Source organism: Engystomops pustulosus, chromosome 11, assembly GCF_040894005.1.
Source record: "Engystomops pustulosus chromosome 11, aEngPut4.maternal, whole genome shotgun sequence".
NCBI classification, from domain to species: domain Eukaryota; kingdom Metazoa; phylum Chordata; class Amphibia; order Anura; family Leptodactylidae; genus Engystomops; species Engystomops pustulosus.
In genome coordinates this window covers 33,737,297-33,753,249 of record NC_092421.1, presented here as the reverse complement: position 1 = coordinate 33,753,249, position 15,953 = coordinate 33,737,297, and the positions used below count along the sequence as shown (strand labels likewise).

At 41.2% G+C, this 15,953-nt stretch overlaps 1 protein-coding gene across 1 annotated transcript; it reads right to left on the bottom strand.

The window, feature by feature from the left end:
* Window positions 1–2,378: 2,378 nt before the first annotated feature.
* PSAP (prosaposin) lies at window positions 2,379–15,073 on the bottom strand. Its single transcript, XM_072131078.1, has 14 exons — window positions 14,914–15,073; window positions 11,190–11,323; window positions 10,515–10,589; window positions 10,266–10,394; window positions 9,970–10,149; window positions 8,703–8,843; window positions 8,506–8,562; window positions 7,041–7,160; window positions 5,959–6,051; window positions 5,499–5,679; window positions 5,206–5,369; window positions 3,805–3,885; window positions 3,232–3,339; window positions 2,379–3,090 (listed from the first exon to the last, which is right to left on the bottom strand). Exons 1-14 carry the CDS (start codon window positions 14,951–14,953, stop codon window positions 3,055–3,057), a joined length of 1,539 nt encoding a protein of 512 aa, XP_071987179.1. The 5' UTR covers window positions 14,954–15,073; the 3' UTR covers window positions 2,379–3,054.
* Window positions 15,074–15,953: the final 880 nt, after the last annotated feature.

Genomic DNA, 15,953 nt, shown 5'->3' with positions numbered 1-15,953 from the left:
ATAGTGCGTCTTTGTGCGTGTAGGGTTTAAGGAGTACCACATAGTATCATAGTATATAAGGCTGGAAGGAGACGCAAGTCCATCAAGTCCAACCTTTAAGAATTAAATAAATGTTTTATCCCCATAACCCGTGATATTTTTTCTCTCCAGAAAGTCATCCAGGCCTCTCTTGAACATGTACATAGAGTCGGCCATAACAACCTCCTGCGGCAGAGAGTTCCAAAGTCTCACTGCTCGTACAGTAAAGAACCTTTGTCTATGGTGATGGTAAAATCGCCTCCCCTCTAGGCGTAGAGGATGCCCCCTTGTCCTGGTCACAGGCCTAGGTATAAAAAGATCTTTGGAGAGATCCTTGTACTGTCCGTTCAGGTATTTGTACATTGTAATGAGGTCTCCCCTCAGTCGTCTTTTTTCTAAACTGAATAATCCCAAATTTTTTAATCTGTCAGTGTATTCTAGTTCCCCCATTCCCCTAATAATCCTGGTTGCTCTCCTCTGCACCCGTTCCAGCTCTACTATATCCTTTTTATACACTGGTGCCCAAAACTGTACACAATATTCCATGTGTGGTCTGACCAGGGATTTGTATAAGGGCAAAACTATGTCTTTATCATGAGAATCTATTCCTCTCTTGATACATCCCATAATTTTATTTGCTTTAGCAGCAGCCGCCTGGCTCTGGTCACTAAAATTAAGCTTACCATCCACCAATACCTCCAAGTCCTTTTCAGCTCCAGTTTTACCAAGTAATTGACCGTTTAGAACATAATTATACTTTTTGTTTCCATGGCCCAAGTGCATAACTTTACATTTATCTACATTAAACCTCATCAACCATTTCTCTGCCCATCCCTCAAGCTTCCACAAATCCCTCTGTAATGCTAAACTATCGACCTCAGTATTTATTACTTTACACAGCTTAGTATCATCTACAAATATTGAAACTTGACTGTGTAAACCCACTACAAGGTCATTAATAAAAATATTAAAAAGAAGTGGCTCCAATACTGACCCCTGTGGCACTCCACTGGTAACATCAACCCAATCTGAGAATGTGCCATTAATGACCACCCTCTGTTTTCTATCACTAAGCCAATTACTTACCCAAATACACAGATTTTCTCCTATTCCCAGCAGTCTCATTTTATATACCAACCTTTTATGTGGCACGGTGTCAAATGCCTTTGAAAAGTCCAGATATACAACATCCACAGCGTCCCCTAGATCCAGTCTTGAACTTACCTCCTCGTAGAAACCAATCAGATTAGTCTGACAGGACCGATTTCTCATAAACCCATGCTGACGCTGGGTTATAAGGTTGTGCACAGTGAGATACTCCAGGATAGCATCTCTAATAAACCCCTCAAATATTTTCCCCACCACAGCAGTTAGACTCACGGGTCTGTATTTTCCAGGATCGCTATTTGATCCTTTTTTGTATATTGGTACCACATTTGCTATGCGCCATTCCTGTGGAACATAACCAGTCCTCAGTGAATCTTCAAATATTAAAAATAACGGTTTGTCTATCACCGTACATAATTCATGCAGAACCTGGGGGTGTATGCCATCTGGCCCAGGTGATTTATCTATCTTAGTGGTTGCGAGGCGGCGCCGTACCTCTTCCTGGGTTAAACTGTTGACATTCCAGAGAGAATTTACATTATTCCTCATTGTGTCTTCCACCAGGGGATTTTCCTGGGTGAAGACAGTTGAGAAGGCGACATTCAGTAGATTGGCCCTTTCCTCATCTCCTTCCACCATGACCCCCATGTTATTTCTAAGGGGACCCACACTCTCTGTTTTTAGTTTCTTATCATTTATATACTTGAAAAATAATTTGGGATTATTTTTGCTCTCCCTGGCAATATTTCTCTCAGTCTATTTTTGCGGCCTTTATCTGCTTTTTACTGCTTGTTAAGTTGCAGTCACATGTGGTATTTTCGTTGAGTTTTAAAACGCATGCGTTATTCCTCCATTTCTGGAAAAGTAAGCAGCTCTGAAAAATGTTACCACAGCTGCTTACACTGCAATGCGTGATCCGTATTTGTAACAGAAGTTCTAAGGCTGCACTCATTGGTCTTCCGTTTGATTCCCTATAGGTTTTCCTGTTGCCCTTCTCCCATGGTGCATTGTACCCAGTCCAGTCCAAGTATGGCCAACACTAGACCTACATCTCTCAATTGCCAGTGTTAAAGGGACACAGCATGAAAGGGACTGTAAGCAGGCAAGTTATGGTGCACAGCTTTTGTTAGATTCAGTATTATGTCCACATTACTTTTGTATGTGCCAATGTTACAAATTTTACCACATGTCAAAACCCAAATGTACAATAGCAGTAGATGTCATTGTAAAATATAAAAATCAGAAGCAGAGACTGTAGAATATTAGCCTTTATTACCTTTTAGTGCAAGAAACAGTAATTCTATACCGTCCAAGTCTTATTCAAAGTCAACAGTAGTTGAAGAAAATCCTTAGTTAACTCTTGTATTTAGCACAATACAGAAGCATTAAAATTATTTTTAAAAGTATTAAACCACAAACTGGTACTGTACAAGTAACCGTACATGAATAGTCACAAGGGTTACTGTACTACACGAGTAATGCTCATTCATTTCTGCTTGATTAGATTGATGTTAACCTCTACAGCCATCTCATTTACAGTTAGATACCATTAAAAAAAACACATCAAAACAAGGCAAATTTGTGCAAAACTGAGATTTGAGGTGGAAAAAAAATAATTCTAAAGGTCCAAGGATAGTTATGCATGGAGATGACAGTTTGTACAGTAGCAACAGTTCTGTAATATGCTATGGTGAAGGACAAGCCTGATCTAATGCTACTACCCATTGATTCCACTTGCTGCCAAATTTGTTCAAAGCAAAAAATGTTATTTCCTAATCATCTCTAAAGAATGAATATGTACATCAAGTCATTATTTTTCTTCACAAACTTAACATTCTCCCCGTACTCTCAGGGCCTGGTCTGCAGAAAGACAAAAACAAGAAGTTGGGTGCAGTCCTCCATCACGCTCCGTGATCTGGGCACAATTGTTTAGTTCCACACATGACGCTTGCAGTGCTCAATAGCCTGAAAATGAAAGATTTTATATATTAGAGAGACTATAAGAATATGTATTGTAATACAATTATTATTTGGGCCCTGGCAGCATGTCCACTATACATACAAAACAAAATTGAAAGTAGCATTGAGACCAAAACCATCACTTACATTGCATCTTCCTGCTGTCTCCATATCTTTGCACCAGTAACTTGGCCCCCACATGCATTTTTCACTTCCCAAAAGTGGTTTCTGTGCAGCAGAGCAGAGACTCATTTTCTGTAAGAAAGCAAAATAGGTTACAATGTGATTCTGACTGCAGGATTTAGTCCCCAAAACTACAAGCAACCTGATATTCAGGACAAACAGGTTCTGGGTATTGTTGGAGGGGGGGGGGGGGTGATGTACAAGGGCTGTGGGGTTTTACATAAAAGCCACCCCTGTATCTCATGCCATTAAGCATGGGGTACCACCCTGTATACTAGTAGAGATGGACTGTAGGGCCAGTTCACTGCTTTAGGTCTTCAGTTATTTTGAGCCAAAACTCCCCACAGAACAGGAGCAGGTTTTTCCATCATCTCTTTATAGCCACTAGAAAGACTTACTCCTGTTCTCTGGGTTATTAACAAACAGGAAAGTGAATTATTCCATTCTCTAGACAGCCAGGCGACATTTCATTACATACTGAGAAGTAGAGGATCATTGTGAACCTGGCAGTACAAGATCTTGACGTGTAAAGCTTACCTCACAAACAAATGTTGGGTCCAATGCTTGTAGAAGTAGCTGGATTAACAATTCTTCATAGTTGGTGACAATGGCACGGCACTAAAAGCAAAGCCACAGGTAAGATTAACAAATAGGTAACAAATATCAAACAAAGACACATGTGACTGTTCCAGGCAGTGGTAGTTTTACACACGTCGCCCTTAAAGAAAAACAACCTCATAGTCAGGAGACTGATCTAGTCATAGAAATAGGACGTCCCCTTTAATAATTGCATAGCTCATAAATGACTGAAAGGAACAGCAGGGATTTTTCTGTATATCAGCTGCAATAGGAATATTAATCAATATTTTATTTGTAACGAGCAAGGGGAGCATTAATGCATCCTTCACATTTAAGAGTAAGTTCTTTCAGAGCTCGCCCCAAAATCTATGCTGTACATTTGTTTTGAAGGATCTAGTGATTATGTTTCAGATGTTATTAGACATGTACAAGATACGACTTTAAATTTCTTTATTAAAAGGGGATGTCCAAGACTAAAACATAAAGGTGTCCGGAAGGGGGCTGCTTTAAAAAAAATAAAAAATAGACTTATTTTCCGGTGTCCCACACGCCATATAAACAAACATGGCCGCGGGGGAGTGCTGGATTCAGCTTCCGGCCAGACCCAACAACAATTCGTCCCACATATACAATGCTGTGAATGGGGACTGGTGGGTGTGGCTGGCGTTGGCCTGCCGGACGCCGAATCCAGCACTGCTCCCGCAGCAATGTTTGTTTACATGGCGTGGACCAGAGCGACAGCAGCGTGGGACACCCAAAGGGCGTAGAAAGAAAGTACTTTTTTTTTTTTAAGCAGCTCCCTCCCGGCCACCTTTTATTTTCTTAAGGAGTCTTGGACACCCCCTTTAATCTTTCCATAATAAGGAAGGGAAATTATTAGACACTGAATTGGAAGTAGCATAGTAGTGAGCTGTGGTGTACACACTTCCGCTGCATTGGCTGCAGTATTCCATAGAATCACTGAACTGCAACGTGGCTCCAAGGCATGGAGGAACATTGTGGAGGGAGGATCTGGAAGGGATTCATAGGATGGAACTGAAGGTGTATGAAATGGGGAGCAGCGAGGTAAATGGTTGGAGGAGCAATTGGGGGACTGCTTTATGGTGTGGGGTTCATGGAGTACTTGTCCACTCAGTGGGGATAGATCATAAATTATCAAAGCAAAACTGTTATAGTTGCCTATGGCAACCAATCAGAGCTTCACTTTCATTTTCTCTACAGCTGTGAGAAAATGTAAGCCAAAGCTTTGATTAGTTTCCATGGACAACTAGAACAGTTTTCCCTCTTCTGTCCTAGAATTCCCACAAGCACATGGAGCGACTTGCCATTCATATAAGAAGACTAATCCTAATTGGTTACCTCAGCGGACATGCTCTCGGGCAGGTAGCTGCACACCACTTCTAAAGCTTTCTTGATTTTTTGCTGAGTGACATCATCCTCCAGAAGCTTGTCCATATATTGCACCATCATCTTGCAGACCTCACAGTAGGCACCAGACTGAATATTTGCTTCGCTCAGTTTCACTGTCAAGAGTTATAAAAAGTTACATTACACCAAACGTACAAAGCACCTTAAATGAGTCTCCACTCCACAGGCTTCTTAAAAAAAATCTTTTAGAGAAGTATGATGAAAATCATAAGACCACTTCTTACCCATCTTCTGCGCTCCATAACTGCAAAGTCCTATGACCTGACAGATTTCTTTGGGTGTGATCTGTTCAATCAACAATTTGATAATTGTATCACAGTAACTGTCAATAAAATCGATGCACTGCTGCCGATATTTGGAAGGAACAACCTTGCAGACCTTTTCAAGAGCTTCCTTTATGTGTTCCTATAGAAATAGAAAAAAATAAAATAGGCACATTTGGTGACCGGCAGGGGAAGGAGGCAAGTCAAACCCATTTATTTTTAGGGGACTGTTATAGTGGTAAATAGTGGATATTTTGAGTTTTAATCTGGGCATATTACTTTTCATAAAAAAGTTAATTCTCAAAATTTGCATGTGATTGGTCTGAAAGTACTTTTCTGCAAAGGTAACTCACACCATGTGTCCAACATGATCACCTGAAAGAAAATATTCAGAGATTCATGTTGTAAGGCAGTAACATACCTGTGAAGAATTCTTTTCCAGCATGCCCTCCAGTTTTGCCATGACTACCTGGCACACTTCACAGGTTGGTGAGGTCTTAGGCTCCTCTGTAATCTTAAGAGTAGGAAAATTCAGAGTTTAGTTGAGCTTTACGTGGCAATTTTTTTTTTTTTTTTTTTTTGTGGGTTAATTTGAATAGCAGGTTCCACGCTTTTTCCATTTTTCACTCCCCACCTTCAAAAAGTCCCTAATTTTTCCATTTAAAGCGCTGTGTGAAAGCTCGTTTTCTGTGTAACAAATTGCTCTTAATAGAAACTGCATTTATTATTCCATGCCGTGTACTGGAAAGCAGGAAATTAATTTGGTAAATAAATGCATTTGCGACATTTTCTTTTGGGCTTAGAGTTTATGGCCTTCACACATTTACAAAAAAAATAAATTTCAATCTTCTGGCGCCAACTTAGGTAGGGTACTACAGTATGACAGTACATGGAGGAGATTTTCCACACCATCTATTACAACGTGCAAATTGCACATTTTAATAAACTGTGTGAAATGAGACTGAGACTCAGGTCTTTGTGTGATCCACAAATAGGGAGCGTAGATCCCGACGTGCACGCGCCACTGGCTCTTCAAGGCAGTCAGCAGCTTTGCTGAAGATGCTTACCGACTATGGAGAGGTCTCAGCCCGTGAGCCTTCTCCAAGCACCCGCAGTCTACGTGTGAAGTACTACTACGTCACACCTCAGTATTGCCCTTACCCCTCAATAGTTTTTATACATGGCTGCAACATCTGTTAAGTTTGTAAACCTGTTTTTTCAGTTCAATAATAATAATTTACCCAAAACATTAGGGTGTGAAGGACTCTCAATAACATCAGCCTGGTCATATGACAAAATGCTGAATGGTGAGAAGAGACATAAGCCATGGGGAGGAGGCCATGCCCCCTCTGACTCACAGCTGCATGCCAGGTAAGTGAACAAAGTTGATTTTATATGGATGTGAGGTAAACTATTAAGCTGAAAGCAGGATGGCATTTAAAAACGCTCTATGGGAACCTGTCACTGGATGCATTTGAGAAAAATATGGTGACCAGTACTTACCTTGATAGCAGGCTGAAGCTTCACAGCAGGAACAATAACCTTGGCAGGAGTGAGAGCCACCATTGGTGTAGTCTTCTCCTGGACACACAGGCCTGCTGTAGCACAAATCTGCTGTGAGGGCTGAAAAGAACAAAAATGTATAGTATTCACACACTAAAAGTTACATAGTGGTGTTATAACTACAGCCAATCATTGAAGAAACAAAGCAAAAGCCTCATTATTCCTAGAAAAGTGAAAACACAATACGAGATCGATATAACTTCTGCCTTTGTACGGTAAGCCTAATCTGTGACTAACAAGAGATTGTAATGTTACTAATGGCTAATGGTTTAATCCTTAAAGGGGTTCTCTAGCCAAATTAGCTTGTATCCTGTGGATAGGAAAAAGTTGCTTATCAGTGGGGGCTCTCCACAGAGCACAAGAACAGGGGTCCGTTGTACCACCATTGGAGGTAAGTGCGATTGGTTACTTCATCTTATGTTCCAATGAGGGTACAATGGACAGCCATTTTCATGATCCATGGGGGGCCCATCACGGAGACCTCCCCCATGATTAGCAAGCTAGCCCCTATCCTACTGGACTCTTATGTGATTTGTGAAACCCATTTGGAACATAATAGATTATGACCATAATATTTTTGATTTGTATTTTATGTTAATATTTGTGAATCAAAACCAAAAAAAGTTGGTCCAACACACAGAACAGGTCAAGACCAATAGACCATTCTGTTATCGAGAGATACAAGAAAATAGACGTTAGTAATTCAACCAGTCTTTAGTTATAAAAGTTTACCAAAACTTTATTACCAGAAACAGCAGTGAGGAGCAGTGTTCAGTAGGGAATGGTTTTTGGTAGTGGGCTCCTCACAAATTAACCTAGTTTAGAATTAGTCACAACTTGATTGCTCCCAATTCAGACCAAGGGTTCATTTACTTTGGCTGCATGATAGTGACCTGAGTGCATTTATTAAGATCTAGCTGGAGGCTCTAGATCAGGTTCCCACTACCAGCAGTCCTCATTTCCCTGACACTTCCATCTGGACCCGCCTAAGCCCCGCCAAGGGTTCTAGCACCGCTGCTATGCTGCAACTGGGAGGCCGGAAAACCCTTTAAAAACCATTTTTACACTCACACTATACAGTTAGTTTGCCAATAAAAATCCACACAAGTTTTAAAGCTTATTTTTTAGTGTGCAGTTTAAAATACCATCAAGCATTTCACATACCTGATCCTGATCAGAAACACAAGGACCAGCACCAAAAAGAAAGGACATATCAGATATACGCGGCCACTTCTCATACATCAAAAATACAAGGTCACACACGACTATAGTGAAGGACATGAACCAAGTAGAAGCTTTTAAAAGTGAAATATTACAGATTCTACTCTTGGCTCTAGGATCTGTTAGTGAGGGGCGAAGGGCAAAGTATCCCACCAATGACAATGTAGGGAATGATCTTACTTACCATTTGGATCATCATTTGTAAGAAGAGGTCCGCATACTGATTAATGTAAGTCTTGCACTAGGAAAAAAAATAAAAAATAAAAAAAAAATATGCATTTATCATCAAATTTATTCCTTGCGAAACTGAACCAGGGTTTCACATCCAGTCAGCACTGACAAGTGCTTTCACCCAGTTAAGAATATACCCAAGAAACTTACCATTTCACTCAGGCCTCCTCCAAGATTATCACATTGTTTCAGAGCGTTTTCAACCAGCGTTTTGGAGAAGGAGGAGTTACTTTTTAGCATGTCTTGAACATCATTAAAAAGCTGCAGGCAGTCTTTGCAAACATCAACATTCTGGAAGGGACAACCAAAAAAAAAAAAAAAAAAAGTTTCAATTAAAAACAGCTTTAGTATTACTTTATCACCTGCTTCCACTACTGTGTAGCGAACACATCAAAGTGGAGAGGGAGCCAGCCCCCACTAAACCTTATAGTACTGCAGTCAAGGGGCACTAGGTTTTTGCTGCAATGCTACAGTGTTACACTGCAAATACACTGGCAATACACTGGCAGAAACCCTAAAAGGTACATGCACACAGTTACACCCAAACCACAAACATCTGGCCCATATGCATGTAGTAGATAAGTAATATTGTGGACTTTGGGGAGGATTGTTGTGAATGATCTGTTATGGACTTAGGACTTTCATTTCCATACCATTAGAATTGGAGAACAATCATTTTGGTGCCTTAAATTTGTAACTATTTTTAATTTTGTTGGGAGTCTTGATTCTTGAAATGATACCCTATTTCCCACATCAGCTCTACTTTTGGAGATCTAGCATTGCCAATTTACAAAGTATACACTGCTCAAGCTAGTCATCACTCAATATTGTATTAAAGGCATTTTAGTAATGAATTTTAAAAGCTTAAAAAGGGGTTGTCCACTTTCAGCAAATATCTGATATTGTTTGTGTAGTGAAAAGTTATACAATTTACAGTTATCTAGACCTCCGCTTGCTAGATCTCCAGTGAATAGAAATCTGTCTGTGGCGATGTGATGGACACGCAAGTGCACGAGCCATTAGTAGCACACAGCTCCTATTGCTCTATGCAAAAATAACCGCTTGTGCACCTGCATGTCCATCACATGACAGTCACCAAATTCAGGAACCTGTAGCTAATAAAAGGTTATATTTCTCAAACTACTTATATATATCAATATTACTAAATATTGTGCTAAAGAAATTAAGAAAATGTATTTATTTTGTGGCTGTAGACTAGAGAGTTTCCTTAAGGTTGCTGCAACCTTGTTTCTGTGATTGTGTTTTTGGATATTTGCGCTTGATGCTCCAATAGTGATCAGCTATAATCATAGGAACATGGTACTCAATGCATAAACATCTTACACTAAAGCTGCTGGAAAGAAACTCCCAGCACCAGGGGAAAAAAAAAATTTTTTGTTTATTCGTAGATGGTTACCTTGGGTGCTTCAGTAGCCTTCTCTTGGGGTGGGAGAAGCAGTGGAAGGTTTGCCATGAATGGGTAAACCATCTCTGGGATCTCATTGGAGAGCAACTGTTCTTTTTGTTTTATACTTGCCAAGTGTTGCTGCATAGAAGTGCAAAGATGGAGCGCACAACAAGCCACTGCTGGATTATCCTGCATGAGAAATTTAAAACAAAACATAAAATGCCAACACAAATAACAAGATCATTTTACAGAATTAAATGAGAATCAGACACATAGAAACAGAAAAACAAACGAAAAAAAGTTACCAGTTCCTGTTTAATGAGGTCCATTATGATTGGGTAGTACTGAGAAACGAGATCTTTGCATTCAGCGGACAGTGAAGGGTCTGGAAGCATGACTTCACAAGCCTTATTCAAGTAGGCCAAGATTTCACTCTAAAAGGAACACATTTACATATACACCTTCAATACATAAAATCAGAAGTAAACATCCTTAACAAGCAGGACTTAAAAAATATATGTATTTTAGGAATAAGCACAACCCCTTACACGTACCTCCGTTGTGTTGTCTTTCAAGAAGTTGTCCACTATAGTCACCACTTCTTTACAGAGCTCACATGGGACAGATTTCTGAAGGAAAAACAAACAGTTTTTAATTTTAGAAGAAATTAAGTAAATTAATTTCCCATCCAAGAAAGATCAGCATTTCCTTTACCAACAGCTGTAACAACCTTGGGAAAATATATATTCATGGACTTCTATGGATTGTGTAATCTTATTCATGCAACTTCTCTCATTTACAGGATATATTTCTTAAGTTCCTGGTCAAGTAAATATAGATGAAACAGTATCCACAGCAAAGCTTTAAAGTGATCAGCAAAAAAAACCTAAGACTATGTACACCAAGGCTAAGGCTCCAACAGATCGCAAAAACGTAGCAGTCCTACGGACAACTCGCTACTCCTTGGACTAATAGGGCAGACAGCTGCGCATTACCTTTCTGCTCAATAGAGATTAATGGAGCAGAACGGTTATGTGCGGCCGTCTAATCAATTGGTCTTATGGAGTGTCGAGGGGTTGGGCGGACCCCTCGTTTTCACGATCTGCGGGTTTTCAGCACTGAGACCCCCACTGATCAGTAAGTTAGGCCCTATCCCCTGGATAGGGCCCAATTTGCCTTAGTGGGGAAACCTCTTTAAACATAGGTAGTAAAAAGGTTTGAAAACTTACCACGACAGGTTTATTCCAGACATTCTGCTGGCAGTGTGTGACGGCACCACATTGAGAGGCAGTGCGGATATTGACACACCACACCTTGGGGCCATTGGCGCATTGCTCTGTGCCAAATAATGGCTTTGCTGCAGCTATAAAAGGGAAGAGGAGAAAGTGGTTAAAATGGTTAAACATTTTTTGTGAAGGAAAAAAAACAAAATCACAAGTGTGTTTTGCATCTGAGGCGATAGGCTATAAAAAAGCAGGAGCCATGATTTAGCGGCTGGGTCACTGGTCCTAGACATATGCAAGGCATCCGTATTTCTGGCCCGTCACCCATGTTTGGCTGCTGTTCTTATTCCATATAGGTGGTATTATCCACAGGAAAATGAATCCAAGAGATTGCTAGGAAAGTTCTCAGTAGTATCAGTCCGATTCCTGTCCTCCCTGTTTAACCAGTTTTGTGTTCCAACACCCAGCAGGCAGCGAGTATAAGACACAGCAGCAGCCGCTGTCTCTGAAGGAGTTTTCCCCCCAAATACAAGTTGCCGATCGGTGGTGGGTCTTGGTGACGAGACCCCCACAGATCATGATGAAAACAAGGGGTCTGATGGGTGCCATGCTCCGTCAGAGTAATGGAGAAGACGGCGGCGCATGACCGCTCTGCTCCATTCATCTCTATGGGAGATGGATAACATATTCATAGAACAGATCATTTATATCACATTAGAGGGAAGCAATGCAATTACAAATATTTCCTGATACTCTTATTACCAGATTTATTCTTTAAATAACAATATCTTTGGAATATCTTTATGTTTTGTTCATGACATGCGAGACTTATTTTAATGTGAATAATTTTATTGGATAAACTTATGCTGAAAAATGAAAAATATGCTGATTTGCTGTAGTCTCTATCCACCCACCCCCCTCAAAAAAAAAAAAAAAAAAAAAAAAAAAAAAACCCTTTGCCAAAATAGGCTTATAATTATGGACAGTGTCAATGGTCATCACCATTACCACGTTCAGAGGCAGGGGGTGCGTGTACTTTTGAAAAGCTCCTTCTGCTTTCCGCCTTCAGCTGACCAGCTGGAGGAGGTTCATATCTGAAGGGGAGAACTGTGGTACCTAGTAACAATTCTGGTGTCCTCTGCAATGTTTCTATGTTATAAAATATCATTATGCAATTGTGTTTCTGGGTAATATCCACTTTTATTTCCAGTCAGTAAACACGCAGTGGTACACGCTCATGGCAATAGCGCGTGTATTGTATCTATCTGCCCGGAGCATGTGCAAATAGGATGCAAAGAGCCCCATGGCAGATGTGAGGGGGTTAAACAATTTGGTATCAGTTATGCTGGTGCGATACATTACATTAATTTGCCGTTTATACCTGCTTCAGCACCTGTTTATGAGGGTAAGGCCTGGTGAAAGATTTGCTTCAATGAAAACCAGAGAGGTCAAAATCCCATGACCAAATAAAAGGCAGAAGAACAAAGTATCAGATGACACCTCATCCAGGAAATGAGTGAACGTAAAAAAGCACAACTTGAGTATATACAAAACTACAATTCAAGGTATAATAGTGCCAGAGGTTATTTCCACATAATCTACAATTACTCTGCAGAAGTGAAGAACGAGTATTCTCGAGAGCGTGTCAAGGACTACCCCAGACAAGAGGACACGGGTAGGTAAACACTACATTCCCTGTACAACCATAAGGGATCTAGATTCTCCAAACAGACACCAGACAAAACCTTGATAACTTATCATCCCAACCCACTTTCAACAATTTGGTAACAACACCCCCCATAACTATCTTGCTCCGTGTGTTTGAGGCAGAGGTCACTTGTATTTGCTGTGGAATTTGTTGACTCAGTTTCAACACGGAGATAAACAGATCATGTGATGGCAGCCTTCAGACGCAGCCTGGATTGTTCACTCCTATACGGGTTCTTACATTGTCACCAACATAAACACAGGGACACTTATCAGAATTACTTATACAGCACAAAATCTCAGGCAATGGATGACGCCACACACGGTGCATGTGATGACTGAGCTCATCACCGGTCTGAACAGTCACGAGATACAGACATAACCTCTGACACCACCAAGTGACTCAGCTGCAACCCCCACAGTGTAAGTCACAACATGGTATGATGGGAAAAGGAGATCCTATACTGGAGCAGGGATTGGTCTTATTTTGTGCAACTTTTTTTCTGAAGGTCTCCCCAGGTAAAGACAAAAAGTAAAAAAAAAAAATAATCTAGTGGAGAGCTACACATGGGAACATTTTCTTGGACTCCTGGCCACATAACCAGAGATCACCAATACAAACGGGGCCACACTATACACATCACTATATCAGCACAGAACCCCTTTCCATACAACTGCCACATTCTGTGGATTAGGGGAGTTTCCAGAGGTCACTCACCCCATCTGCCACTACCTCAGGGGGAAGAGTAAACTCCTTAAAGATACTTTCCAATGTGAAAACCCTGCTGATCCGATGGGGAGAGAAGCAGCTAAATTAATGAAATTTTACAACACCTACTTAAAATGTGGAAACTGAACCCATTCACGGACCCACTACAGGACAGGAAACGGGACTCCAAGCATCATTGTGATACAAGGGAGCACATGTATTCTTTCGCTTCTTTATGTCTGTCTGTAGCCGATACTCTAGTGCTGGGTAGCTTTTTACATTTTCCATTGTCTTGTAGGTTTGTTTATTTTCTCTGTCCCCAATTTCGCACATCAAAGAAAACATCTGTTTGCAAAGATCCATTAGGAACATTGCAACAGACACAGCATCAAAGGTGAGCTTCTAAAAACCAACAAGGAGCTCCTTCTCTGGGGAAGGGTTTATTTTTGATGGAGAACTATATTGGCAAGTTTTTTTCCTACACTGTGTAGGTTCAATTGTGGTTCAGATTGTTCCCTTCTGTGGTCCTTATTATAGTACTGCACTGCGATTTTGGAGGAGTCCCATTCTCTGAAACGTATCACCAATGTTTATCGGTGGGTGAGGTTAAAATCTGCGCCAGAAGTTTCCATTAGGAGCCGATCAGACATCAGGGAGGCAAATTATAAGATACCCTGATAGTAGCCCAGTGGGCTGCACTGTATTTTAGCGGGGGGGTCTTTTGGCACTAATTGTCACCTGCTCAATCTTAAATTACTAAACAGAATGGAAGCCCCCACCAGGGATGTAACTAAAAACCGCAGCACAAAAGCCACTCATGGAGACCCCCAGCAGGGTGCGGCAGCACAAAGCCAGCTATAGGGGAGGTCATAAGAACATCCACACTCTGGACAATCAGATTTACATCTAAACTTTGGTCTAAATGTTACATTTTTCATCCTTCCAGCTACAAATTTTTGGTGTAATAAAAAAAATTATGGATCCAAACTGGAGCTACAGACTCTTTATAACCAGGGTCCATGAGGGTCTCTGAGGCTGATCCCCACCAATAAGAAAGGGAACCCACATCCGGGTGACATGAGAGTAAAATACATAAACGTCGTTTGTAATGGATCAGACATTAGGAAGAATCAGTACAAGGAAGCAGGAAGTGCAGCGCAGCCGCCTCGTCTGCCCGAACACTGCTCACACACCAGAAAACGCCAGCACGGTGCCTGCAGTGTGAACAAGCCTTGCGGTAATCCTGCAGCACACAGATACATAGTGATGTGCCACGAGCAGTGCGCGGCCATTACACTACAAGGATAAACTCACCGGCAGCGAGAAGACACGACACCACGACAAGGAGCTTCATGGTTCCCCGGGCCGAGTACAGTCACCTGACCGCCGCACAGCCCTGATAATAACAGCGCGGCCACGCCCAGGCAGCCCCCGGTCACCTGACCCTGAGTCAGCAGCCGCTGCTATTGGCTGGGGGAAGAGGCGGGATTGGAAACCGGAAGTTTTTAGTTAGAGATATCGCGCATGCGCGTAATAGTGACCTGTGTGTAGTTCACGATAAAAAGTGGATGTAACTGCTCGGGTAATGCGCTTGAAATTTACTCAAAAAAGTACACTAGTATAGTCCTAGTATGCTCCTAGTATAGTCCTAGTATAGTCCTAGTATAGTCCTAGTATGCTCCTAGTATAGTCCTAGTATAGTCCTAGAATGCTCCTAGTATAGTCCTAGTATGCTCCTAGTATAGTCCTAGTATGCTCCTAGTATGCTCCTAGTATAGTCCTAGTATGCTCCTAGTATAGTCCTAGTATAGTCCTAGTATGCTCCTAGTATAGTCCTAGTATAGTCCTAGTATGCTCCTAGTATAGTCCTAGTATGCTCCTAGTATAGTCCTAGTATGCTCCTAGTATGCTTATGGCGCACACATTTTAATAATTGTTGCATCCCTCTTACCTCACTAACCAGGTTTTATTTTTCTAACAAAACCTCATCATTACTACCAAATTTTGTGCCAGAAGAGACTGCAGGTACAGATGGGGAATTTATTAACACAGGAGTTTAACCCCTTAACGCTATTTTGCTTATGGGCAAGCGACTGACATCATGGTGTGTGGGACGCAGTGTGCAGGGACCCGGAGGCAGAGTAGGACCTGCAGGGGCTTCGGAAAGGTGAGTACAGAGGGTTTATTTCATAGACTAGAGTATAAGCCGCATTAGGGGTTTTCAGTACATTTTTTTGGTTGAAAAACTCGGCTTATGCTTTAGTATATATCTCAAAAAATTGCCCCCTTCCCTGAGGTTATTAAAATATTTATAATGCGCCCTGATTTTTAGCATAAACAGTCCCCCACAAATA

Bases quoted from the DNA above. Each gene is read 5' to 3' on its own strand.
- PSAP (XM_072131078.1), bottom strand. From the start codon at position 14,953: ATGAAGCTCCTTGTCGTGGTGTCGTGTCTTCTCGCTGCCG. The intron at 10,150-10,265 runs GTAACTTTTTTT...TTTCTCATGCAG, and splicing joins ACCTCATTAAACAGGAACTG to GATAATCCAGCAGTGGCTTG. The intron at 3,886-5,205 runs GTAACCAATTAG...CTTTGCTTTTAG, and splicing joins CCGAGAGCATGTCCGCTGAG to TGCCGTGCCATTGTCACCAA.